Raw genomic sequence first — 27,064 nt, forward strand, 5'->3', positions numbered from 1 at the left:
ATCAACGTGGTGGCCAAAGAGGCGACTGTGGTGCTGTTCTGGCCTATTCCCTGCTTGCAGAAGATGACAATGCATTTGTTAACTGCAGTTTGTTAAGTCAAATGAGCTCCAGTGTTGATATAACTCTTGACGTGGGAAGTATTCTGCCAAATATTTTAGCTGCTTCAGCCGAGTGCGATTGGTAACATCTGGCCCTGCACACAAATCTATTATAAGGTCACACTGAGAGTCCTGTAAACAGTAAGGAAGCATCCGTTATTGAGCAGTTACAGAACAGCAGAGGCATTTACTTTAGTCGCTAACGAAACTGGATGAGCAAAAAAAATAGATTTTAAAAAAGGTGAAGTTCAGCCAAGTTTAAGATGAAAAGCTTAAAATGACATATGCTATGGAAATTAAATAATTATATTTTAAGGCAGTATTAGAACGTAAAACGTAGAACAGTACAACACAAGAACAGGCCCTTCGGCCCACAATGTCGGTGTCGAACATGATGTCAAGAACATCTCTTATCAACCAGCGCATAACCCATATCCCTCCATTCCCTGCAGATCCATGTGTCTATCCAAAAGCCTCTTAAATGCCATTATGGTATATTTGCTTCCACCACTACCCCTGGCAGCACGTTCCGGGCACTTTGCCACCCTCTGTGTACAAAAAAAAAGTTGTCCCATACATCTTCTTCAAACTCACCACATGTTGTTTTCGATTGTGTTTTAATTTATACTTTTTGTAAACCCGATACTTCCTCAGTAAGTGTTGAAACTAATCAATCTTGAGGTAATTATTTTCAGGTTAAAGTTTCAGATATCATTCTACACACACTGTGTCAAAATATATGTTGACCTTATTATTTTTCATTCTCCTGCAGGCACTTTACAGAGTTTTTACGGAGTCACCATTTTTGTAAATATCAAATTGAAGTGTTGACTAGTGGCACTGTTTACCTGGCTGATATTCTTTTTAATGAGTCAGCACTATTCTATTTCTCTGAGGTAAGATGCAAAATAGAGTGGGAAATTATATGGCTCATATTTTACGTATGGCATTGATTGCTTCTGCAAGGAACAGCACACAAAACATGTTTGCATTAAATGAAGCTGTCATTCATCAAGGACGTATAGGGGTGCTTACTGAATATTCGCAAGTCCGCTGACTGTTTTGGTGTAGTTTGTGAAAGATGGAATTCTGGCAAGAATTACAAGATGCACATTTAAAGAATGTGCTGCCTGAAACAACCATCGCTTGGATTTCTCCGGAGATAGACACAACTAGCTGGAGTAACTCAGCGGGTCAGACAGCATCTCTGGAGAAAAGGAATAGGTGACGTTTCGGGTCGAGACCTTTCTTCTGATTTCTCCTATTCAGATTTCTCCTATTGTTTTGGAAAAGTAATGCGAGCCAATGGAATCTGAAGCAGGATGGTCGAACGTTTGATGAAAATGGGCAGGAAAGAGAGTTGAAAGGAGATGAGGGAGGTGGAAATGTGGAACGCCAGATAGATTAGGGAGGAGATGACAAAATTCAGGGCTAAAATGGCCAAAACCATAACTGCAAGTACCAGAGGTTTGGAGATACTGGAGTTTGAGGGACAGAATTTAGAGAAAGTCATTTGTTGAGATTATGGGGACAGTGATAAGTCGTAGACATTGAGCCATACAGCACGGAAACAGGCCCTTCGGCCCAACTTGTTCATGCCAACCAAGATGCCCCATTTAAGCTAGTACCTGCATTTTGCCCATATCCCTCTAAAAGGCCATTCGTAGTCACGTGTGTGATGAAAATTATGAAAAATTGTGGAATACATTTCTTCTAATTCTGAAAGGATTACAGGTATATTGTTTTGTACTGTATACATGACTTGCATATGTCGAAGTTTATCAAGTGAAATTTTTATATGTTACGCTGACAATGTTTGTTTAGGGTAAGAGGTTAAATATGACTGGTCACGTGTGTGACCTCACATGGTCACACACGTGACTAAGAATGGCCCTAAAGCTTTCCTACAAATGGCTTTTAAAAGCTGTTATGGCACCACCTGCCTCAACTACCTCCTCTGGCAGCTCCTTCCATATACACACCATGTATGTAGATTAATTGGCTGGGTAAATGTAAAAATTGTCCCTAGTGGGTGTAGGATAGTGTTAATGTACGGGGATCGCTGGGCGGCACGGACTTGGTGGGCCGAAAAGGCCTGTTTCCGGCTGTATATATATGATATGATATGATATGATGCACTAAATGAAAAGGTTGCCCTCAGGTTCCTATTAAATCTTGCCTCCCTCATCTTAAACCTATGTCTTCTGGTTCTTGATTTCCCCTGAGTAAAAGTCTGTGCATTAATCTTTTCTGTTTCCCTTGTGATCCTAAGATTTCCTATTTCAGAGGGAGAAGAGGTTTATTGGCACAAAGGCCTGGGGAGTGAAAATCGAGAGATAAAGTTATGAGTTGAGACCATTCAGTGCATTATGGATAGTAGAAATGAAGGGTAATGGCCGAAATTGATACTTCTAAGCAACAATTAGATAATGAAGCAAAATCAAATTTAATGAGCTAAGTAAAAGAATGAATAGACAGATTAAATGCTCGTTCTAAAATCAGAGCTTTGTAAATGTATAGCTACAATATCTTAAAGGGAAATTAAAATTATAGAAAAATAAAATACAATCTTTATATGGATTTCACTGACAAGGCAGCACGGTGGCGCAGCGGTAGAGTTGCTGCCTTAAAGTGCCAGAGACCCGAGTTCAATCCTGACTGCAGGTGCTTATCTGTACGGAGTTTGCACGTTCTCCCCGTGACCCGTGTGGGTTTTCTCCCACACTCCAAAGATGTACAGGTTTGTAGGCTAATTGGCTTGGTATAATTGTAAATTGTCCCTGGCGTGTGTAGGATAGTGTTAGTGTGCGGGGATCGCTGGTTGGCACGGACTCAGTGGGCCGAAGGGCCTGTCTTTGAGTTTGTATCTGTAAACTAAACTCAACTCAACTCAACTCAACTAAACTCCTGAAAACAATATTTATACTTTCAATAGCACAGTTAAAGTAAATGTTGGATGCTGTGCTATCTGACGGGCGACACGGTGGCGCAGCGGTAGAGTTGCTGCCTTACAGCGAATTAAGTGCCGGATACTCAGGTTCGATCCTGACTATGGGCGCCATCTGTACGGAGTTTGTACGTTCTCCCCGTGACCTGCGTGGGTTTTCTCCGAGATCTTCGGTTTCCTCCCACACTCCAAAGACGTACAGGTATGTAGGTTAATTGGCTTGGTAAATGTAAAAAATATCCATAGTGGGTATAGGATAGTGTTAATAGGGTATAGGATAGGGTTAATAGGATAGTGCGGGGATCACTGGGCAGTGCAGACACGGTGGGCCGAAGGGCCTGTTTCTGCGCTGTATCTCTAAATCTAAAAAATCTAAAATCTAATGCCCACCATGATCTTTTGTTTTCGATGTGGTAAAACTGAGCAGTTAAGTCCTCCCTTAGACAATGACCGCATAAGCTGGTTGGTGTTCAATTGGCAGCCTTTTCACATCCAGGTCTTAAAATTGTAGGCAAAACCACACCACAGGTATCGTGCATCTTATTATGGAAGCGACTTTGATGCCGCATTGAGGAAATGCTGCATTGTTAAAGTTGTCACCTTACAGAAGGCAGTGTAAACGAAGTTGTCCTCCAGAGATGCTGCTTGACACGCTGAGTTACTACAGGGCTTTATGTTTTTTGTTCAAGATTTCAGCATCTGCAGTTCCTTGTCTACTTGCCAAATAACATGCTGCTCTTTGGAGTCGAGAGATCTTCCACCATTTTACATTCAAGAACAAGGGAAGACAGGTTTACCATGAGAGGGGAAAGATTTAATGGGAATCTGAGGAGCAACTTTTTCCGCACATTTACTGGTGGGTATATGGAAAGAGGGAGTTGAGGCAGCATTTGGATAGAATAGTTTAGAAGGATATGAGACAAACGCGGGCAGGTGGGACTAGTGTAGATGGAACATCTTGGTCGGCGTTGGCAAGTTGGGTCGTTTGGCTCTATTACTATGATCAATAAGTTGCACCTTCACTGCTGTTGGCTTTTCTTTGCACAAAATGGTTGCTGCTTTCCTCTGTTTAATAACGGCCACATTGGGTTTGTGTTAAAACTTTGGACTTTGTCTTTGTAAATGGCATCAACAAAATGGTGACTGTGCACTTGGGGATTGTGCTAAAGATTCTCGCCGTGCTGTGCTGTAAGTGACAATAAAGAACCATTGAGAATTGATGTAGTTATTCTGCTTTCTTTTCCTTCCAGTACATGGAGAAAGAAGAAGCTATAAATATCCTGCAGTTTTGGTTAGCTGCAGACAATTTCCAGGCACACCTTGCTGGTAAAAGCGGGCAGTACGATGGTCAAGAAGCACAGACTGACGCCATGATTTTGTATGACAAGTGAGTCTTGCTCATTGTGCCGTGCAGGCCATGATAGATTGGGCGTCGCATTTGATGGGGAAGACTTGCGGAAGTGCATGCCGACTCTGGGTTACGTTTCCAAATCTCGAGGCTAAAGCAGTGATTTCAAAGAAAATGTTAAGAAGCCTTGCGATTATGCATGAAACGTGTCACCTCTAGCTTTGTAAAATAAAACATTTTGAATTAGTATCATCAGAGAAGCTCTTCATATGATCTCAATGGGTGTTTGCAGTTGAGATGTAGACACAAGGTCAAGGTAGATTCTTGATCAGTACAGGCGTCAGAGGTTATGGGGAGAAGGCAGGAAAATGGGGTTAGGAGGGAGAGAGAGATCAGCCATGATTGAATGGTAGAGACCTGATGGGCCGAATGGCTTAATTCTGCTCTTATTCCTTATGACAAAGAACTGCAGATACTGCTTACAAAAAAAGACACAAAGTGCTGGAGAACAGCGGACCAGGAAGCATCTCGTGAGAACACGGATAGGCGACGTTTCAAGTCGGGACCCTTCAGTCTGTAAAAGGTCTGAAACGTCGCCTATCCACAATCTCCAGAGATGCTGCCCGACCTGCTATGTTACTCCAGCACAGTGTTTCTAATGTATCGCTTTTTGCCACCAAATCCCATGGCAATTCATGACAAAGATGATGAAGACAATGTAATGTGAATGAATAATACTTTATCATCACATATGACAAGTCACAGTGATATTCTTTGTTTAGCACACCCAAGGTGTGCAAAGAGTCCACATAAAGGGCGCCGGCAAAATGACAAAGCATTCAATTTTACACAAACTATTTTTAATACACTCCGTATTTGGTCACAATAGGTATGTAGGTTAATTGGCTGGGTAAATGTAAAAATTGTCCCTAGTGGGTGTAGGATAGTGTTAATGTACGGGGATCGTTGGGCGGCACGGACTTGGTGGGCCGAAAAGGCCTGTTTCCGGCTGTAGATATATGATATGATATGATATGATATGATATGATAATAGACAATAGGTGCAGGAGGAGGCCATTCGGCCCTTCGAGCCAGCACCGCCATTCAATGTGATCATGGCTGATCATTCTCACTCAGTCCCCCTTAGTTTGCGGCAGTCCCCCCCACGCTAGGTCCTCCTTTATTCTACCCCCTCCCCCCACGGCAGTCCCCCCCACGCCAGGTCCCCCTTTGTTCTCCGTCCTCGACCGCCGGCGCCTTCCTCAACCTCGTTGTTTGTGGCTGTAAAATGATAATGTTTCCAGTTGTGCCTTCAATCGGCACGCTGGCATCAATGAGGAATTTACCTGAACATTCATCACCATCATTTAGCAGCAATGGTGTGGTTGGATTTTGAACTGGGTGGTGCTATTCTGCCACTGACTTGGTGTTGCACACTTGTCTTCAGGTACTTTTCTTTGCAAGCGACGAACCCTTTAGGATTTGATGATTTTGTCCGAATGGCAATAGAGTCAAATATCTGCAGGGAAGGAGGACCCCTTCCTGACTGCTTCACCATTCCATTACGGCAAGCCTGGACAACAATGGAAAAAGTGAGTTGACTTGTTTTAACTTCCATTGAGTCTTGTTGAATATCCATTGAGCGTGTTTCAAATATGTTATTTCAAATGGAAGTTAGTTCACCTTGGTGGTTTTAAGAGACCGACCTGTGTTAATCATCTGCATTTTAAAATAGGTTTCCCCTCTTCTATCAGGCAAGAGGTGCAGAAGTGTGAAAACACACACCTCCAGATTCAGAGACTGTTTCTTCCCAGCTGTTATCAGGCAACTGAATCATCCTGTCACCACCAACCAGAGAGTGGTCCTGAGCGACCGTCTACCTCATTGGAGACCCATGTTCTATCATTACTGGACGTTATCTTGCACTGAACGTTATTCTCTTTACCTTGTATCTGTACACTGTGGACGGCTCGATTGTAATCGAGTCTTTCCACTGACTGGATAGCAAAAGACAAAAAAGCTTTTTGCTATACCTCGGTACACTTGACAATAAACTAAACGAAACAAATCTGAACTATCCTAACTAAAGATATTTGAACAGGAAAAAAATGACATAAATAGCGGTTTTATATATACTGTGAACAAACTTTTCTGCTTTCTTGTACTTTTAGATGCAGATTTATTTTTTAAATGATTAATTCATCTTTATGACTTTTGTAGAACTGTATGTAAAATCAACTTGACTTTCTGAACGTCACAGTCATACAATGCAGAAACAAGCCCTTCGGCCCATTCAGTCTGTGGTAACCATCAAGCGTCTAATTAGACGGGCCCCACACCTTTCCCCATCTATACTCCTCAACTCCAAGGTTGGCACAAAATGCTGGAGTAACTCAGGCGGGACAGGCAGCATCTCTGGAGAGAAAGAATGGGTGACGTTTCGGGTCGAGACCCTTCTGAGAAGATGTTTTCCTCAACTCCTCTCAGATTCCACAATTTATGGGCACACTAGCGCCAATTTACCGTGGCCAATTAATCCAGCAAAGATATAGTGGGAACACCTAGTCAAAGGGTGGCAGGGTGGCACAGCGGTATGCTGCCTTACCATGCCAGAGACCCTGGTTCAATCCTGACTATGGGTGCTACCTGTATGGAATTTGTACGTTCTCCCCGTGACCTGCGTGGGTTTTCCGATTTCCTCCCACACTCCATAGACGTATAGGTTTGTAGGCTAATTGGCTTCGTAAAATTGTAAATTGTCCCCAGTGTGTGTAGGATAGTGTTAATGTTCGGGGATCGCTGGTCGATGCAGACTCAGTGGGCAGAAGGGCCTGTTTCCACTCTATCTCTAAACTAAACTAAACTCAAAACCTAATCTTGCAGAGTAATTAACCTGTGTTGACTAATTAGTAGGAAAGAACTGCAGATGCTGGTTAAACCGAAGATAGACACAAAATGCCAGAGTAACTCAGTGGGACAGGCAGTATCTCTGGAGAGAAGGAATGGGTGACGTTTTGGGTCCCGAAACGTCACCCATTCCTTCTCTCCAGAGGTGCTGTCTGTCCAGCTGAGTTACTCCAGCATCTTGTGTCAATCTTTGACTAATTAGTATCTGAGCAGAAGGATTTGATTGCATTTGAGCACTTGGAACCAGGAAGTAAGAATGATAGCAGCCAAAGACACGCATAATGATTGCAGTTGGGATAATATAGAAATATAGTTACCCAATCAGCTAATTTTTAAAGTGAGAAAGGTCTCTATTACTGTGTTTGAAAGCCATAAATGTTAATATATGTTAAGATTTTGCTCTTTGTACTGTTAACTAACCTGCCACTTTACATCTTTTCAGGTTTACTTACCTGGTTTCTTGTCTTGTAATTTGTACTACAAATACTTGAATGATCTCATCTATTCAGTACGAAACAATGAATTTACAAAAGCCTATACTTCACTTCCTGGTCAAGGACCAAATAGCCCTCACGAACAAGAGCCGAGCATGGGTGCCGCTGATGGTAGTGTGCCACAGGTAAGGAGAGAACACATTGACTCATATCAGCATTCGTAGTTCAATTGTTTCTGACGTAGACACCGTGCTTTCACATTTGAAAGGACCAATTAGGATGATTAGCATTTGATTCGCATAGGGCGGCACGGTGGCGCAGCGGTAGAGTTGCTGCCTTGCAGCGCCGGAGACCCGGGTTCAATCCCGACTACGGGATTTGTACGTTCTCCCCGTGTGCCGTTGGTCCTCCGTGTGCAGCCCCATACGCAGCAGGGTGCGATGCACTGTGTATTGTGTATTGTGACACATTCCTCCCGTGACCACCATTAAAATTTTCTGTGACTTGTGCCACAGTAGACCTTCTGTCGGTTCGGACCAGACGGGATAGCCTTCGTTGCCCTCGTGCATCGATGAGCCTTGGGCGCCCAACACCCTGTCGCCTGTTTGTGGTTTGTCCCTCCTCGGACCACTGTCGGTAGGTACTCGCCACTGCTGACCGGGAGCACCCCACAAGCCTTGCCGTTTCACAGATGCTCTGACCCAGTCGTCTGGCCATAACAATTTGGCCCTTGTCAAAGTAGCTCAGGTCTTTACTCCTGCCCATTCCTCCTGCATCCAACACATCAACTTCAAGAGCTGACTGTTCACTTGCTGCCTAATATATCCCACCCCTTGACAGGTGCCATTGTAACAATGTTATTCACTTTACCTGTCAGTGGTCATAATGTTTTGGCTGATCGGTGTGTGTGTAGCATTGAATGTGTAGGGAGTGGATGCGAAAGTGGAATAACATAGAACTAGTGTGAATGGGTGATTGATAGTTGATGTGGATTCGATGGGCTGGATTCTATGCTGTGCCTTGCAATCAACTCAATCAATCAGTCTTTATTGGTGTGTGAAGGAAGAATCTGTGTGTGGTTGACCTTGGGCTAATCATCATCAGCACAAAGCTGCTCAAGATTTTATCAAAATAGGCATTAATGAACGTCCCACTGGAAGAGGTAATAGAATTTGAATTTGGAAATCATTTAAGGTTAAGATTGAAGCCTATTGCCTGACTGATCTGGTAGAATGTAGAAACAAGGAAGTGCAGCTGCCAGTGTACAAAAAAAACCACACCCCGTGCTGGATCAGTTCAGTTGAGTTTAGTTTATTGTCACGTGTACCGAGGTACAGTGAAAAGCTTTTGTTGCTTGCTATCCAGTCAGCAGAAAGGCAATACATGATTACAACCGAACCATTGCAATGTATAGATTGCATGATAGGGAGTAACTCAGCGGGTCAGGCAGCATCTCTGGAGAACAGGTATAGGTGACGTTCTGGGTCGGGAACTTTCATACTGATGCATTGCTTTGAAGAAAGACACAAAGTGCTGGAGTAACTCAGCGGGTCAGGCAGCATCTCTGGAGAACATGGATTGGTGACGTTTTGGGTCGGGACCCTTCTTCAGATTGATTCATTGCTTCTTCAGATTGAGTAGGGTCCTGACCCAAAACATCACCTATCCATGTTCTCCAGAGATGCTGCTTGACCTGGTGAAATTAGTTACTGGATGGCTAATTGAAATTTAGCACAATGGGTCCCTGCCACATGAACACACCCAGCATGAACGAGCAGTTACAAAACAATGCTATTTGCTATTTTATGATTTATCTGGATATTGAACAAACTGCATTTATAAACCCCCCAATCCTTTCCACTCGTCACTTTAATTTCATGATTCATGTATTTTGTGTTTTTGTGACTGTTGGCAATTCAATTTCACTCCTGTGATAAATCGAGTTCTATCATATCGTACATGCAACTTTGTTTTTCCTGTACGATTTTTACCCTCTTTTTGTCACGTTTAATATTTAATTTCCCCTCCAACTGCATCAGCCGGTGGGAATGCCAAGCAGTATAATTTTTGCTTCAATGGTGAAACTAATTTTGTGTTTTATCTTTTTTAATAACTAGCATGGTGTCAGAAAGGCGGCAGTAAAAATCTTAAAGAACTTTGACGAGGCAATAGTGGTCGATGCTGCCAGCTTGGAGCCGGAATCTTTATACCACCGGACTTTCGCAGGGTGAGTCACGGCTGCAGATATCGAGGCCGAGCCGATTATGTTTTGCTGTCTTGTCGCTGAACGCTTATCAAAGTCAAGGTGAGATGTGACAGAGAAATAGTTTGGTCAGCTTGGGCAGTCTGCCGGGATCGAGCATGGCTTTCACTCTGGATCTCATTTCATTTCATTTCATTTTATTTTATTTCGAACATGTTAAAAGACATCAATTAAAAAACAAAATAAACAAAAAAACAGAAGAAATACAAGGAATTTCATCCATTACTTAACATGTGCGAAAAGGAGTAGGAAGAAGTGTCAACTTATTTAATCCTACCCTGCACGGAAGGAAGTAATTGATGAAGGAAACGTGGGCTTTTCCATAGAGGGGACATACGTGCCTCTTGGAGACAGGTCCCACTTAGCCAATTTTTCCACCTGGCCCACAGCCAACAATGGACCATTGTGGGCTCCACCTTTCCTTGATCTTCGTTGCTTTTGGCATATCTTCCATTCATTTGTTCTATATCTCTCTATATCACCGTCTGTATCTCTCGTTTTCCTTTCCCCTGACTCTCAGTCTGAAGAAGGGTCTCGACCCGAAACATTGTCATGCAAACAACACGGTCCCAGAACAAAGTGAACTAAGTGGAGTCGAAGTCTGAATGCTGGAGATGTTGGTGATGCTAAATTGATTCGCGTTTCCTTCCATGGGTTTGGAGGATTTTGCGAAGGAGGTGTTGGTGATATCTCTGTCGTGCCTTGAAGCGCATACTAGGTCTAGGTTTATTATTGTCACTTGTAGGGTGAAAACCTTTGTTTTGCATGCTATCCAGTCAGATCAGATAATATTATAGATCAGTACAATCAAGTACAATAGGTAGATGGAGACAAATTTCTAAGGGCAGCCAAGGAGAGTCTTGCACAGACCCGTGAAAGATGGAGTCAAATGTTTTAGTCGGTTGAAAGAGGCCACTTATAGACAATAGGTGCAGGAGTAGGCCATTCGGCCCTTCGAGCCAGCACCGCCATTCAATGTGATCATGGCTGATCATTCTCAATCGGTACCCTGTTCCTGCCTTCTCCCCATACCCCCTGACTCCGCTATCCTGAAGAGCTCTAACTAGCTCTCTCTAAAATGCATTCAGAGAATTGGCCTCCACTGCCTTCTGAGGCAGAGAATTCCACAGATTCACAACTCTCTGACTGAAAAAGTTTTTCCTCATCTCCGTTCTAAATGGCCTACCCCTTATTCTTAAACTGTGGCCCCTGGTTCTGGACTCCCCCAACATTGGGAACATGTTTCCTGCCTCTGACGTGTCCAACCCCTTAATAATCTTATACGTTTCGATAAGATCCCCTCTCATCCTTCTCCTGGTGTTTGCATGCAGGATTGCAAGTCATGTTCTACGGTGTCTTCAAATGCACCAAATCCACACTTTTGGGAACAGTTTCTTTGTAACTGGGAGGAGACAGTTTAGAAGTCCGGTGTTGACTTTCCCTGTAACGGAGAGCCAGGAGAGTTCTTTGTAGATCCAGCAGTGGGATTTACATGATATGGGAATAAAGTTTTGTGCAAGGTAAAACCAGCAAAGTCCAATCAAGGATAGTCCGAGGGTCACCAAAGAGGTAGATAGTACTTCAGCACTGCCCTCTGGCTGTGTTAGGATGATTCAGTCACCTGATAATAGCTGGGAAGAAACTGTCCCTGAATCTGGAGATGTGCGTTTTCACACGTTTTTGCCTGATGGGGGAGGGGAGAAGAGGGAGTGGCCAGGGTGCGACTGGGCCTTGATGATGCTGCTGGCCTTGCCGAGGCAGCGTGAGGTGTAGATGGGGTCAATAGAAGGGAGGTTAGATTGTGTGATGGTCTGGGCTGTGTCCAGAATGCTAAGTGCTGGAGTAATTTAGCGGGTCAGGCAGCATCTCCAGAGAACATGGATAGATGATGTTTTGGGTCGGGCCCCTTCTTTAAACTGATTGTAGGATGGCAGGGGAAAAGAAAGCTGGAAGAGAGGAGAGGCACGACAAAGCCTGGCAGGTAATAGGTGGACACAGGTGAGGTGAGGTGAGGGGGGGTTGATAGGCAGATAGTGGGAACAAAAGTCGGACCAGAGATTAGAACTGAAAGTGTGTGATGAATAGATTGAAGAGTTGCGAATTGTGAAGCCAGATGAAGTAATGATGGAAGAGGGGAGGAGAGAAATAGGTGGGGCACAGGGGAGGTGGGTGATAGAGTAAGGGGAGGTGTGGATGAGGGAGGGGAGGGGGGAGGATGAAGTTGAGGGCACAATCATCAAGGACAATCACAGTTGAGGAGGTATTGGAAACATTTCTTCCAACAATGTTGACTACTTCCCTGTCCTCCAAGGTTCCTTGTCTCTCGGCAACGATGTTAAAATGAGCTGTGGCTGAGAACTTGGGCACCGTTGCATTGATCAGGGCTAAAATAGTTTACTGGACGAATGTCAAACCCGTGTCAAGAGGAGTTCGCTCATTTTATCTCTCTAATTGGTTTGTTATTCACACCTTCAAAAAGTCGTGCGAATCTTGTGGGGATAAGAGGAAGACAAATATTGATGTTTTTATTGAAAATGGCTTACAATAAAGCTCCTGCAATTTACTCAGAGGCACCAGAGTTCTTAAGGCACAAATGACAGACGGCTTTCAGTGTAAGCTAAAGTGCAGCTTGCTTAACAATATGCCCTTTCATTGATTTTATTCCTTTCTTGAGCTCTAAATATTTATTGAAATGGGTTCCATTTGACTCTCCTAATTATTGTACAAAAGATCATTTATTTTTCACCTGACATATCATGACTAAGACTGAAGGACTGAATGCACATAAAAAGATGATCTACCCAAAATGCTGGAGTAACTCAGCGGGACAGGCAGCATCTCTGGACTGAAGGGATGGGTTACGTTTCGGGTTGAGACCCTTGTTCAAGCAAAGATGATCTTTTGTGCAACAGTTAAGAAAATTAAATGGGACCCAGTTCAATGATTCAATGGTGCGTCATTGTCACGTGTGCACTGCATAGTGATATTCTTTTTGCATCGCTCGAACATGCACGAGTCGCCATATTTTGGCGCCATTTACAAAAGTCCAAAGTCCGGTCTGCGCGCGCAATGTACTGGAGCGATTGTCCGATCCAGGTAAAACCAATAAATAAATATTTAGAGCGCAAGAGAGGAAAAAATAATCAACAAAGCCGCACTTTGTTATGTAACTGAATTATATCCACCTACACTTTAGCCTAAGAAAGACACAAAGTGCTGTAGTACCTCATAGGTCAAGCAGCATCTCTGGAGAACGTGTGTAGGTGATGCTTTGGGTCAGACTTTTCTTCAGACTGATTGTTGTGGGGGGGAGAAAGCTGGAAGAATGATGTCAGGGGTAGGACAAAGCCTGGCAAATGATAGGAACAGCACCTCGTATTTCACTTAGGCAGCTTACAACCCAGCAGTATGAGTATTGATATCTCTAACTTCACGTAACCCTTGCATCCCCTCTCTCTCTGTCCCTCCCCCCACCCTAGTTGTCGTACTAGTTTCACTGTCGTCCTGTTGAGTTTCACTGTCTGTATAACTCGTGATCGCCTATTCCACAGCCAACAATGGACCAACAATCCACCTTTCCTTGATCATCGATACTTTTTGCATATCTTGCATTCTTTTAGAAACATAGAAAATAGGTGCAGGAAGAGGCCATTCTGCCCTTCGAGCCACCACCGCCATTCATTGTGATCATGGCTGATCATCCACACTCAGTAACCTGTGCCCAACTTCTCCCCATATCCCACTAGCCCCCAGAGCTCTATCTAACTCTCTCTTAAATTCATCCAGTGATTTGGCCTCCACTGTCCTCTGTGGCAGAGAATTCCACAAATTCATAACTCTCTGGGTGAAAAAGTTCCTTCTCACCTCAGTTTTAAATGGCCTCCCCTTTATTCTAAGACTTGTTCTACATCTCCCTATATCTCCATTTTTTTCTCTTGTTTCCTTTTCCCCCTGATTGTCTGAAGAAGGGTCTTGACCTTAAATGTCACATATTAATTTACTGCAGAGATGCTACCTGATCCAGCGTTTTGTGCCTATCTTCTGTTAAAACCACCATTTGCAGTTCCTTCCCACACAAGTGATAGGTGAACACAAGCGAGTGGGAGGTTAATAGGCAGATTGTTGGACAAAGATGAAAAGACAGGTGTGAGCCCAGAAGGGTAGAGTTGTAAGTTGTAAGGCTTGGGGATAGAAAAGTTGAGAACTGTTTAGCGGGTGGAACGGATGCAGGTGGAGGGTGGGCTTGAAGCCAGTGAAAGATCAGCCAGGGTTCAGGGGAGAGGAGTGGGGTGGGGAGAAATGTGGTGGGGGGGGACGGGGGAAGAAACGGGGGGGGGGGGTGCTTGAGGGGGAAGGAGAGCTGTTTATGGGTTAGTGGAGTTGCTGCCTCTCAGCGCCAGAGACCTGGGCTCGACCCTGGCAAAGGCTGCTGTCTGTACAGAGTTTGTACGTTCTCCCCGTGACCTGCATGGGTTTCGTCCGGGTGCTCTGGTTTCCTTCCTCACTCCAAAGACCTACAGGTTTATAGGTTAATTGGCTTTGGTAAAAATTGTAAATGATCCCTAGTATGTAGGATAGTGTTGGTGTATCGAGTGACCGGTGCTCGGCACGGACTCGGTGGGCCCAAGTGCCTGTTTCCACACTGTGTCTCTAAAAAGCCTAAAATTCACCGCCCGCCAAGAAATTTCTATGTACCTCAGTTTTAAATAGCCAGCTTCTCATTTTGTAACTGTACCCCTTGTTTTTTTTACTTTCCCACAAGTGAAAACAACCCATCATCTATCCTGTCAGGCCCTCTAGATCTTATATTTTTATTTCAAACATAAAATGTATTCAGAATAAAAAATGTACATAAAACAAAAACTCTCACACATCGTAGATGTCTATGCAAAGGGCCTGTTTCGGCACTGTATCTCTAAATAAAACTAAATTAAATTGGAGAATTCAGTGTTTGTACCATTGGTTTGCAAGTTTATTTTACACTTTAGCCTATATTTAAGATTCTCGTTTTCAGCAATAATCTGCGTGCCACCCAGAGTTACTTCCAAGCATGCAAGAATGTGCAGTGCAGGCAGTAAATTGTTATAACAGGTTCCTGTCAGTTGTGTAAGAATTATTTTTTGATTTATTTTCGTAGGCGTATGACATTTGGAAAGATAAATGAACTTGGCCAGTTTATAAGAGAGTCTGAACCGGAGCCAGATGTCAAAAAATCCAAAGGTAATGTTCACCCTGGTTGTTTTCATGAGGGAATGAGCTCCGTGATTTATCATTCCGTCATTGACTTAATGTCCGTCTTTGTCTGATTGTGCTCCTAATGCTCCAAGGAAGTGCTTGGAGATGTTTTTACTTCATAAAAGGCACTATATAAGTGCAAATTGTTATTACGAGCATTCCATAGAGAAATCTGTCTTCATGTTTTTCGGTCCAGCAGTGTGCAATCTTCATTTTAAGAACAAAAATCAAAAGCTTGATAAATAATCTGCTCTGTGTTGTGCAAAAAGCCTTTAAAGAAAGAAATGACCAAAATAGAGTCATTCAGCATGGAAACTTCAGCCCAATTTCCCCGTGCCGACCAGCATGCCCCATCTACACCAGTCCCATCTGCCCGTGTTTGGCCCATAGACCTCTAAACCTTTCCTATCCAAATGTCTTTTAAATGGTGCTTCACTACCTGCTCTGGCAGCTCATCCCACCCAACAGGAGACAACAAAATCCCAGAACTCCCCAGGGACGCACAGTAGCACAGTGGTAGACTTGCTACCTTACTGCGCCGGAGACCCAGCTTCAATCTTGACTACGGGTGCTGTCTATATGGAGTCTGGACGTTCTCCCCGTGACCGCGTGGGTTTTCTCTGGGTGTTCCGGTTTCCTTCCACATTCCAAAGGTGTGCAGGTTTGTAGGTTAAATGGTTTTTGTAAATTGTTCCTAGTGTGTAGGATAGTGCTAGTGTGCGGGGTTATCGATGGTCGGTGTGAGCCCGTGTTCCGAAGGGTCTGTTTCCACGCTGCATCTCTCTAATGTCATTTGAAGGAAAAAAATACTTGTATTAATCTCATTTTTTAATTATTTTAAACAGGTTCCATGTTCTCACAAGCTATGAAGAAATGGGTACAAGGGAGCACTGATGAGGTGAATGTTATACCTAATCAAAGAACAAAATCAATGTTTAAATTTGTCCATTTACTACTAAGGAACATTAGTAACCTGTAATTTTGCCAAGCAATCGTCAGGTCTGTTGGACTGTTTCAGGTGATGGGTGTGAAGAGTCACAGGATTATAATTTATCACGGATTCAATTAATCACTTCCTGCGTGGAAACAGGCCCTTCGGCCCACTGAGTTCCTGCTGACCAGCGATCACACTGTCCTATACACTAGGGATCATTTATAATTAAACCAAGCCAATTAACCTACAAACTCGTATGTGTGATCAGAAAATGTAACATGAAACGGTTGCTATTTTGACAGGCAAACCAGTCCTTATAAACAATCAAATAGACAACTTTAATCTGCTTGGCCAACTGATAAATCATCGATGAAAGACATGGGAGTTGCATATGGGGCAAAAAAACAGAGAGGAGTTGCTTGGGTCTTTTTGTTCTCATTTGAAGTATGAATTTAAAGAATCTCAATCATCAGAAGAAAATTGAGATCTACTAAGTTCGAGGAGCAGAATTAGGCTACTCGGCCCATCAACTCTACTCTGCCATTCAATCATGGCTGATCTATCTTTCCCTCTCAACCCCATTCTCCTGCCTTCACCCATAACCTCTGACACCTGTACTAATCACGAATCTCATTCAACTTTAATGGTTTACCTCAAGAACAAAGTCTGGGCTAATCAGTTCCATTTTTTGTTTACTGCCATGAGCATTAAATTTCCATTGTTCATATCCAATATCTAATATCAGGCCCATGTTTTTTTCCACATTTTTATTAAACCATTCTATATAATTTTAGACCCTTCCCATGTCCCTGGTGTGTTGAGGCTGCCTGAGGAAGTAGTCGAGGCAGGAACCATCCAACGTTTAAGAAACAGTTAGACAGGTACATGGATAGGACAGGTTTGGAGGGATATGGACCAAGTGCGGGCAGGTGGGACTAGTGTAGCTTGGCCGGTGTGGGCAAGTTGGGCCGAAGGGCCTGTTTCCACGCTGTATAACTCTATGACTCTACAATGTTACATTTCTACTGAGTTTGGACTCACACGCACTGCCCACAAATGATGCCCAGTAGCTCAAAGTAATTTTATCCATAAGTTCGCAATATTTTCTGGAAAAAAATCCGGGGCCTCCAACGGCGGGCCAAATATAATTTAGATTGAGCATGGAAATAGGCCATTTGCCCCAACTCGCCCATGCCAACTAAGATGCCCCATCTAAGTTACTCTCATTTGCCTTGTTTGGCCCATATTCCTCCAAACAAGATCTAATTTAATTGTCACATGTACCAATTAAGGTATGGTGAAATTTGAGTTACCATACAGCCATACTAGGTAAAAAGCACCAAGACACACAGCCACATAAAATAAAATGTAACATGAACATCTAGTGGTTCCCAACCTTTTTCATTGTGTCTAAAGATTGATCAAACATTTGGAATTGCAGCCTATACTTTAAGACAGCATGATAAAATATTTTCAAAAGATTTTATTTTTGTTCCCCGACTTCCCTCTCTGGAAATGCAACAGAGCCAGGAAAGCTTGCGTTTTAAGAAAGTAGCCACGCCTTAGTGGGCAAACTGGATGAATATAATGATTAAATAGTTCTTTATTATCGTGTATACAGTGATTTTTTTTTGTTGCATATAGTTCAGTAAAGTATTGCCATACCTAAGCACAATCCCCATTAGTACAAAAGATAGATACAAAATGCTGGAGTAACTCAGCGGGACAGGCAGCATCTCTGGAGAGAAGGAATGGGTGACGTTTTGGGTCGAGACCCTTCTTCAGATTGAGAGTCAGGAGAGAGGGAGTCTAGAGATATGGAAGGGTAAGGTGTGAAAATGACAGATCAAAACAGATGCTGATATGGAAATGTAGAATTATTCATTGTTGGCTGAGGGGAAGGTGACAAGGAGGCATGCAATTAGTAAAATTAATCGGAAGGACAGTGAAATGTCAGAGAACTAGGGTGGGGGAGGGGCAGGGAGAGAGGGAATGCATGGGTTACTTGAAGTTGGAGAAATCAAAATTCATACCGCCGGGTTGTAAGCTGCCCTAGAAAAATGTGAAGTGCTGTTCCTCCAATTTGCATTGTTCCTTCCTTTGGCCCACCAAGTCCGCACCGACCAACAACCCCCCGCGCACTCCAGGGATGCCGGGATTGCACAGGTACTTGAGCACAGCTACATCGATGACTTTTACAGACTAGGTGTGACCTCAAGGCTGTGTCCCACTGCCATTCTGCACATATGTTCCAAGATCCAGTTTGATTTCCTTACTACCTTGCCAGATCCCCCATCCGTCAAAGTTCCCATCTCATATTGTACATGGACATCCATATAATATAAATCCCCCATCCCCATCCCCAAAAAAGTCCATTAACCAGTTCCATAGTTTGCTCACACTGCCTCTAGTCATTTCAAGGTGTTTAAGAGGCTTTTGGATATGCAGCAAATGGAATGAATGGATGACATGCGGACAGATATGAATTGGTCGTGGCATCGTGACATTGTGGGCTGAAGGGTGTGTTCTTGTGCTGTTCTGTTCTACATACAACCCATTGTAATGTTCAAGTTCAAGTTCAAAAACACTTTATTTGTCCCCGTGGGGCAATTTGCTAAGGCACGTAGAGAAGTACAAAAACTATGGGGGGGGGGGGGGGGGGATCAGCAGGATGAGCAGTGCGACAGGGGTGGTTGGGAGTTGAAGAGCTGATCAGCCTTGGGGACAAAGGTTGCCCTTCTCCTCTGTGTCCCACAGCCTGGGCAGTGAAGCCGGCGTCCAGTGGGGAGCCACTCAAACGCAGAGAACAGGACGCGTGAGGGGTCCTGTCAAACCCTGCCAGCTGACCTTAGCATCTGCTGGTCGCAACGTCTAATTCCCTTTAATGTGCAATGCTTCAGACGTGGGTGGGTTTGAGGAATTTATCACTGGAGAGGTTGGCGTTGAAAGTTGCTCTGCTCAATGTTCTCCACCTCCTCGAGCCCCATCATTATTGACTGTGTGAAGTTGTTTCCACTGTAGGCCCAAGAAGAGATGGCATGGAAGATTGCCAAGATGATTGTCAATGATGTCATCCAACAAGCACAAAGCGAGCCCCTGATTGTCAAGTCCACGAAGGTAATGCACGGACCGCGCTAGAACACCACATCTTTCACACTTTCACTTTTCAGAACTCCTGAAATAATTTTTGTTGTGTCGTTCGCAGTGGACCAGAATATAAAGAAAACATTTGTGTCTCGGGTAAGTGAGTGTCACCCTCCAGTCGAGAGTATGATAATTGAACATGACAACAAATGAAAATATTGAATGGTTTATGAATTGTAGGCACTTAATGTGTAGGATGGAACTGCAGATGCTGGTTTACACTGAAGATAGACACAAAATGCTGGAATAGTGCCACAGGAGATGCTTTATCCCTGTGGCTATCTAACTGTACAACTCCTCCCCCTTCTGTCATGGGGTAGACTGACTCCCCTGCCCTTTCTCCCCCCCAATCATCGCACATCCCCAATCCTGGACTTTCCACACGTCACTTTAATTTCATATTTCATGTGTCTTGTGTTTTATGACTGTTGGCAGATCAATTTCCCTCCTGGGATAAATCAAGTTCTATCGTATCGTACTAAGTCAACGGGGACAGGCAGCATCTCTGGAGAGAAGGAATGGGTGACGTTTCGGGTCGAGACCCTTCTCCAGACTCATTCCTTCTATCCAGAGATGCTGCCTGTCCCACAATGTAATGAGAATTATTCACAAAATGCTGGAGTAACTCAGCAGGTCAGGCAGCAAATGTAATGAGAATAATGTACTGGTATTGGAATGGCCCTTTAATAAATGTTGTCCAAAGATCACATCTCCATTTTATCTTCCTCAGTCACTTTCTTGCTCTCCAGCTTGCAATTACTATGTTGCAAATGTTGAATCCCACAACGCACTTCAGTATTTTCAAAATGTCAACTTCTGGAATCAAAATGTGGAATTTCTGTGAAATGCCCATTCAGTTGAGTACACAACCATTGTTGGCAATAAATACTAGTTGTATAGAACAAAGTATACACCGATCAGCCAAAATATTATGACCACTGCCCAATATGCTGTTGGTCCTCCGTGTGCAGCCCCATACGCAGCAGGGTGCGATGCACTGTGTATTGTGACACATTCCTCCCGTGACCACCATTAACATTTTTTGTGACTTGTGCCACAGTGGACCTGTCGGTTCGAACCAGACGGGATAGCCTTCGTTGCCCTCGCGCATCGATGAGCCTTGGGCGCCCAACACCCTGTCGCCGGTTTGTGGTTTGTCCCTCCTCGGACCACTGTCGGTAGGTACTCACCACTGCTGACCGGGAGCACCCCACAAGCCTTGCCGTTTCAGAGATGCTCTGACCCAGTCGTCTGGCCATAACAATTTGGCCCTTGTCAAAGTCGCTCAGGTCTTTACTCCTGTCCATTTCTCCTGCATCCAACACATCAACTTCAAGAACTGACTGTTCATTTGCTGTCTAATATATCCCACCCCTTGACAGGTGCCATTGTAACAAGATGACCAATGTTATTCACTTCGCCTGTCAGTGGTCATGATGTTTTGGCTGATTGGTGTATGAGACTAAATGTTCTTTGTCACCATACCCAATTCCCTTGTTTGCTAATAACCATTGAAACACCATTGATTGATTCTGCACTGTCTTGGTAAAACAGCCAACATAATCAAAGACTTGTCCCGCCCCAGTCATTCCTCCTTCTCCTTCTCCCCGTTCATTCCTTCTGCCCGCTCCCATCAGGAAGCTTGAAAGCACACACCACCAGACTCAGGCACAGCTTCTGCCCCTCTGTTATCAGGCTTCTGAACGGCCCTTCCATAAGCTACGGTACTGTCCCATTCACCTCTACCCCATTGGGAACATTGGACTCTGTCTGGAATGGGTGCGCTGCAATGCTGAGAACTATATTCTGCACTCTGCATCTTTCCCCTTTGCTCTACCTATTGTACTTGAGTTTGACGTGATTATCTGACATGATTGGATAGCATGCTAAGCAACTTTTCACTGTACTTCGCTAAACATGATCATAATAAACCTAGACCTCGACTGGTGATCATGCAGTTGGGTTCAGTTGCTGTTATGTACGTAAAGTTAATATATTTCTGTTGGAGATTTCAACAACTCGTGGTGATAGATTTGTGTGTCAGAAGGAACTGTGGATTGCTGGTTTACACCAAAGATAGACACACAAAGTGCTAGAGTAACTCAGCGGGACAGGGAGCATCTCTGGAGAAAAGGAACAGGTGACGTTTCGGGTCGAGACCCTTCTTCAGGACTCGGGTCGTAGATTTATAATTGGTAGAAGGCTTCGCAGGGAATTGAGAAATCTTGGCGTAGGTTGATGGCGGAGGTCAGGGTGGAAGAGGCAGGGAGTAGCAGATGGGCAGGCGAGATGCTCTCACAGCCAAGACTCTACAGACCGAGCGAGCACTCAATGGCGTGGTTGACCAGAGCAGCTCTTTTGTTGACTCGTGTCAACATTGAGCTCAGCTCCTGCGCCATGAATGTCTGGTTGCAATGCCATTCAATTTTACTCAAGTCTCAATATTTGAGACTGCAAAACTATATATTTTTGGGCAATAAAAAGATAAGAAAGCTGCATCAATTTTCTTATCACTTCCGATTTTTATTTTCCAGGTCCATCTGTCATTCTTTCCATGTTTTTAGTTTAGTTTTAACTGGGACTAGACCAAGTGGACCCGTTGGGACCAAACCTCTCCTGCATTGGTGCAGCACCCTCTCCTCCCCCCCTCCCCTTCCCCTCTTCCCCCCTCCCTCCTCCCCACCTCCCTCCTCCCCTTCCCCTCCCCCCTTCCCCTCCCCCTTCCCCACACCCCCCTCTTCCCCCTTCCCCTTCCCCCTTCTCCTCCCCCCTTCTCCTCCCCCCTTCTCCTCCCCCCTTCTCCTCCCCCCTTCTCCTCCCCCCTTCTCCTCCCCCCTTCTCCTCCCCCCTTCTCCTCCCCCCTTCTCCTCCCCTCTTCTCCCCCCTTCTCCTCCCCCTTCCCCTCCCCCCTTGCCCTTCCCCTCCCCCTCCCCTTCCCCTCCCCCCTTCCCCTCCCCCTTCCCCTCCCCCTCCCCCTTCCCCTCCCCCTCCCCCTTCCCCTCTCCCTTCCCTTCCCCTCCCCTTCTCCTCCCCCCTTCTCCTCCCCCCTTCTCCTCCCCCTTCCCCTCCCCCCTTCCCCTCCCCCCTTCTCCTCCCCCTTCCCCCTTACCCTTCCCCCTTACCCTTCCCCCTTACCCTCCCCCCTTCCCCTCCCCCCTTCTCCTCCCCCCTTCTCCTCCCCCCTTCTCCTCCCCCCCTTCTCCCCCCTTCTCCTCCCCCCTCTCTCCTCCCCCCTTCATCCCCCCTCTCCCCTCCCCCTCCTTGTTTTTACCGCCTTCTCCAATCACACAGAGCCTGGAAATCAAGCGGGATTATTTTAGTCTTCTGATACCACTCTGCATTAGCACTCTAGATTTCCATTTATTGCTTCCAATCTGTGCCACAGGATTTAAAGCACTTACCTACATACAGTATGCTGACTTCAGTTTGTGAGCCTATCATCCAAATCTTCACATTTGTAACTGAGGTTTAGTTTAGTATAGTCTATATACAGAGGTGCGGTGAACTGCTTGTGTAGGTCAGAGATACAGGCCCTTTGACCCATCGAGTCCACTCCAGCCAGCGACCACCCCATACACTAGCGCTTTCCTAGCTATCCGACACACTAGGGGCAATTTACAATCCTTACCAAAGCCAATTAACCCACAAACCTGTGTGTCTTTGGGGTGAGGGAAGAAATCGGAGCACCCGGGGAAAACCCATGCGGTCATGGGAAGAATATACAAACTCCATACAGATGTCACTCATAGTCAGGAACGCTAAAAAGGTAGCAACTCTACCGCTGCACCACCGTGCCATCCCTGTTAAGTGCTAACCAGTCAATAGAATAACTATATGTGATTACAATCGATCTGTCCACAGTGCACACTTACATGATAAAGGGAATAACGTTTAATGCAAGATAAAGTCCAGTGACGTCCGATTCAAGATAGTCCGAGTGTCTTCAGTGAGGTAGATAGTGGCTCAGGACTGTTCTCTAGTTGTTGGTAGGATGGTTCAGCTGCCTGATAATAGCTGGGAAGAAACTGTCTCCACTTGTGCATCTTAATGTAGCAAAACACAGAATGCTGCAGAACTCAGTGGGTCAGGCAGCATCTGTGGATGGAAAGGACAGGTGACGTTTTGGGGCAGGACCCTTCATCTGACTATATCATGTATTTTGTTGGGAGAGGGTTTTGTTTCATATGAACTGTTATGGAAATGCCTACTGATGTTCTATATTTGAATATATTGAATGGTGAATGATTAATTTTCAAGGTCAGTGATATTAATGCTGATGTATCGACATTTGTTTTAAATTTGTTTTAAGTTTGTAAATAGTTCTAATATCTCAATAGAATATTTTTTCCCCACTCAGACGTAGAGCTACTGCCTTACAACACCAGAGACCCGGGTTCGATCCCGAATATGGGTGCTGTCTGTACGGAGTTTGTACCTTCTCCCCATTACCCCGTGGGTTTTCTCAGATTTTCGGTTTCCTCCCACACTCCAAAGACGTACAGGTTTGTCGGTTAGTTGGCTTGGCGTAAATGTAAAATTGTCCCTAGTGTGTGCAGGGTAATATTAATGTGCTGGATCGCTGGTCGGTGCGGACTCAGTGGGCCAAAGGGCCTATTCCCCTGCTGTATCTCTAAACTAAACTAAACAAACCTAAACTGAATTCATCAGTTAAAAGTGAATTGAGGTGCTGTTGCAATGGAAGGAGCCTTTGCTACTCGTAAAGTTTCTTTAATTTTGTAATCCACCCACCTCGTTTTTAAAGTGTTCCACTCATTTTTCCTCCCCCCTTGTTTTTTTGTTGCATGGCATAGCATTCAGAGATGCATGGAAACAGGCCCTTCAGCCCACCGAGTCCACACTGACCATCGATCATCCATTCACACTTGTTCTCTGCTATCCCACGTTTCGCATCCACTCCCTACACACCAGGGGCAATTTTACAGAGGCCAATGAACCTACTAACCCGCACGTCTTTGGGATGTGGGAGGAAACCAGAGCACCCGGTGGAAACCCACGGGGTCACTAGGAGAACGTGCAAAGTCCACACAAACAGCACTCGAGGTCAGAATCGAACCTGGGTTCACTGGTGCCGTGTGGCAGCAGTTCTACCCGCTGCGCCACTGTGTCTCCCCATTTGATTAGCTGTGCTGGAGTAAACAAAAACTGCAACTTCCCCATTGATGCACTTCTAACATACAAATTCTCCCAAGATTAGTCAGTGACATCTTTTTGGTCAGCATGGGCAAGTTGGGCCGAAGGGCCTATTGACATGCTGTATGACTTTGACTCTGAAGAGGAGTACTGCGTGGATACCAGATGCAAACAGTAGCTCTGACAAAAAGACCTAGACCTTTCCACAGATGCTGCCTGACTGTTTCAATATGCAATGTACAACAAAAATGGCAAAACTTATTCAACAGCTTCTGTAAATGCGTAGAATTTGTGATATAAAGAAGGTTGATTGAACTGTTTTAGACTTTAGAGATACAGTGTGGAAACAGGCCCCTCGGCCCACCGTGCCCGTGCCGACCAGCGATCACCCTGTACACTAGCACTATCCTACACACGACTAGGGACAGTTTACAATTTTACCAAAGCCAATTAACCCACAAACCTGTACATCTTTGGAGCGTGGGAGGAAACCGGAGCACCTAGGGAAAACCCACGCGGTCACAGGGAGAAGGTGCAAACTCCGTACAGACAGCACCCAGAGTCAGGGTCGATCCTGGGTCGCTGGTGCTGTGGGGCGGCAGCTCTACTGCTGCGCCACCGCGCCGCATCACGCTGTGTTTTGCTTTGAAGGTATACAAATGAATACATTTTCTGTCTTTACAATTTACTCCTATAAACTGTGGGGTGAGCATACAAGCATCGTGTAAGGGGGGGAAGCTCAGACTAGGCGGCTTCTGCTCTTTCCTTTAATGCCACTGATGCGTTAAGATTAACAGCAAATTAAGATTCTCTGTGCAGCTGCTGTTTTACTATCACGCCTCTCTATTTAAAGCTACACACCTTTGGTAACAGTTTTTCAAACAAGAACACCGGGAGATTGATGGCTGCAACACATTTCTGAAGGTTTCACGTGAATCTCAGGCAGTCACGAGAGTTCTCCCATGTGCACGGATCACGTTGCAACTCAAAAAGTCTCTGCTATTTTTCTTTTTAACCGTAATAACATGTCCCCAGGCATAATGTTCCCAGTACACTGAGTTGTGTGTTGCAAGATGTACAGTACTTGAATTAGAATGAACAACAACAGTCACGGTGAACTAGATCGAGTGTGTGTTACATCACTCGAGGTGTCGACTATCCGATGTGGGAGGATGTAGGGTGGCACGGTGGCGCAGCGTCAGAGACCCGGGTTCCACCCTGACTACGGGTGCTGTCTGTACAGAGTTTGTACGTTCTCCCTGTGACCTGTGTGGGTTTTCTCTGGGTGCTCCAGTTTCCTCCCACACTCCAAAGACACAGATGTTTGTAGGTTAATTGGCTTGGTATAAATGTAAAATTGTCCCTGGTGTGTGTGGGATAGTGTTGATGTACGGGGATCGCTGGTCGGCATGGACTCGGCGGGGTGAAGACGCTATTTCTGCGCTGTATCTCTAAACCGAACTAAACTAAACTAAAGCGTGAATATTTTTCTTTCAGAGAAAAGAGGATGTTCACTCAAGTTATTCCCTTATCATGTGCGGGGATCGCTGGTCGGCACTGTTTCTGTGGGCTGAAGGGCCTGTTTCAGGGCTGTATCTCTAAAAACAATAAATCAGGGCAACTGGACGAATCTACACGGTCACGGGGAGAACGGCGGACGGACTGCGGTAGAGTTGTTGTCTCACAGCGCCAAATACCCAGGTTCGACACTGAACACAGGGGCTGTCTGTGCAGACTTTATACATTCTCCCTGTGATCGCGTGGGCTTTCTCCGGGTGTTTGCCAGTCTTGAGTTTAAGCGGTGGGCACCGAATGCACAAAATAGAAGGAACTGAAGGAAGGAAGTGACACCCAGCCTGACGAGGAACAGCAGAACTGCCCAAGCTCAATGGCTTTCACTGATTCTTCCCACTCAGCTAATGATATAACCATGACCTTATCAAATAACTGACACAGTGGCAATGGTTCAACAATGGCACAAAGATGGACGGGCAAGGAGAGGGACGTGAGTTCGCTGGTCGATCCAATCGTCCAGGGAAGGCAATGGCTGGAGGCCCCGCAGAAGCCTGGGGCCCGCCTGGAATGGGCAGCGCTCATAACAACCAGAGCGCAGACTGGACTGAAAACGGACCAGAACATGATGCCTCTTGCACGCGGGCTCAGTGGGCTAATCGGGGATGCGCTTCAGTATGGCAATACTCTACTGGATTGTTTGACAGAAAAGAAATTCACTGTTCATTTGCACTTCACACATATAAAAGCACCACTGAATCATTGGGGAATATTCTACATTTCATTTGATTTGAAATGCAAAGAGAGTTGGCTTCACTGTCAGGAGGGTCAAATTTGTATGGTTTAGTACTTTGTTATGGTGTGGTACTTTGTCACATGTGCCGAGGTACAGTGAAATTCATTTTTGTATACAGTTCAGTACAAGTATCACTATACATAAGCACTTGGGTACATCTTAGATAAGCATCTCCGATACAGCACGTGGATAGTGGTAGTGCACCAAGACAATACACAGAGGCACCAGTTTGGCATCATTTTCAAGTCCCAGTTGTTGTAAATGCAAGGTTATTAATAATAATAATAATACATT

The 27,064-nt window shown here is 44.9% G+C and overlaps 1 protein-coding gene across 3 annotated transcripts in view; it reads left to right on the forward strand.

Moving 5' to 3' along the window:
* akap10 (A kinase (PRKA) anchor protein 10) overlaps positions 1-27,064 on the forward strand; it is a 120,980-nt gene that overhangs the window by 89,862 nt on the left and 4,054 nt on the right. For 2 of the 3 annotated variants that reach the window (XM_078422419.1, XM_078422416.1), the window contains 9 exons: positions 872-995; positions 4,297-4,433; positions 5,842-5,986; positions 7,744-7,920; positions 9,853-9,962; positions 15,136-15,218; positions 16,079-16,131; positions 19,189-19,284; positions 19,373-19,407. In XM_078422419.1, coding sequence (XP_078278545.1) covers positions 872-995; positions 4,297-4,433; positions 5,842-5,986; positions 7,744-7,920; positions 9,853-9,962; positions 15,136-15,218; positions 16,079-16,131; positions 19,189-19,284; positions 19,373-19,387 — 940 coding nt within the window. In that variant the 3' untranslated portion in view covers positions 19,388-19,407. The remainder of the gene's footprint in view (positions 1-871; positions 996-4,296; positions 4,434-5,841; positions 5,987-7,743; positions 7,921-9,852; positions 9,963-15,135; positions 15,219-16,078; positions 16,132-19,188; positions 19,285-19,372; positions 19,408-27,064) is intronic. The other variant, XM_078422418.1, reaches the window with a different exon arrangement.

The sequence above is a fragment of the Rhinoraja longicauda genome, chromosome 26, assembly GCF_053455715.1.
Source record: "Rhinoraja longicauda isolate Sanriku21f chromosome 26, sRhiLon1.1, whole genome shotgun sequence".
Lineage (NCBI taxonomy): Eukaryota > Metazoa > Chordata > Chondrichthyes > Rajiformes > Arhynchobatidae > Rhinoraja > Rhinoraja longicauda.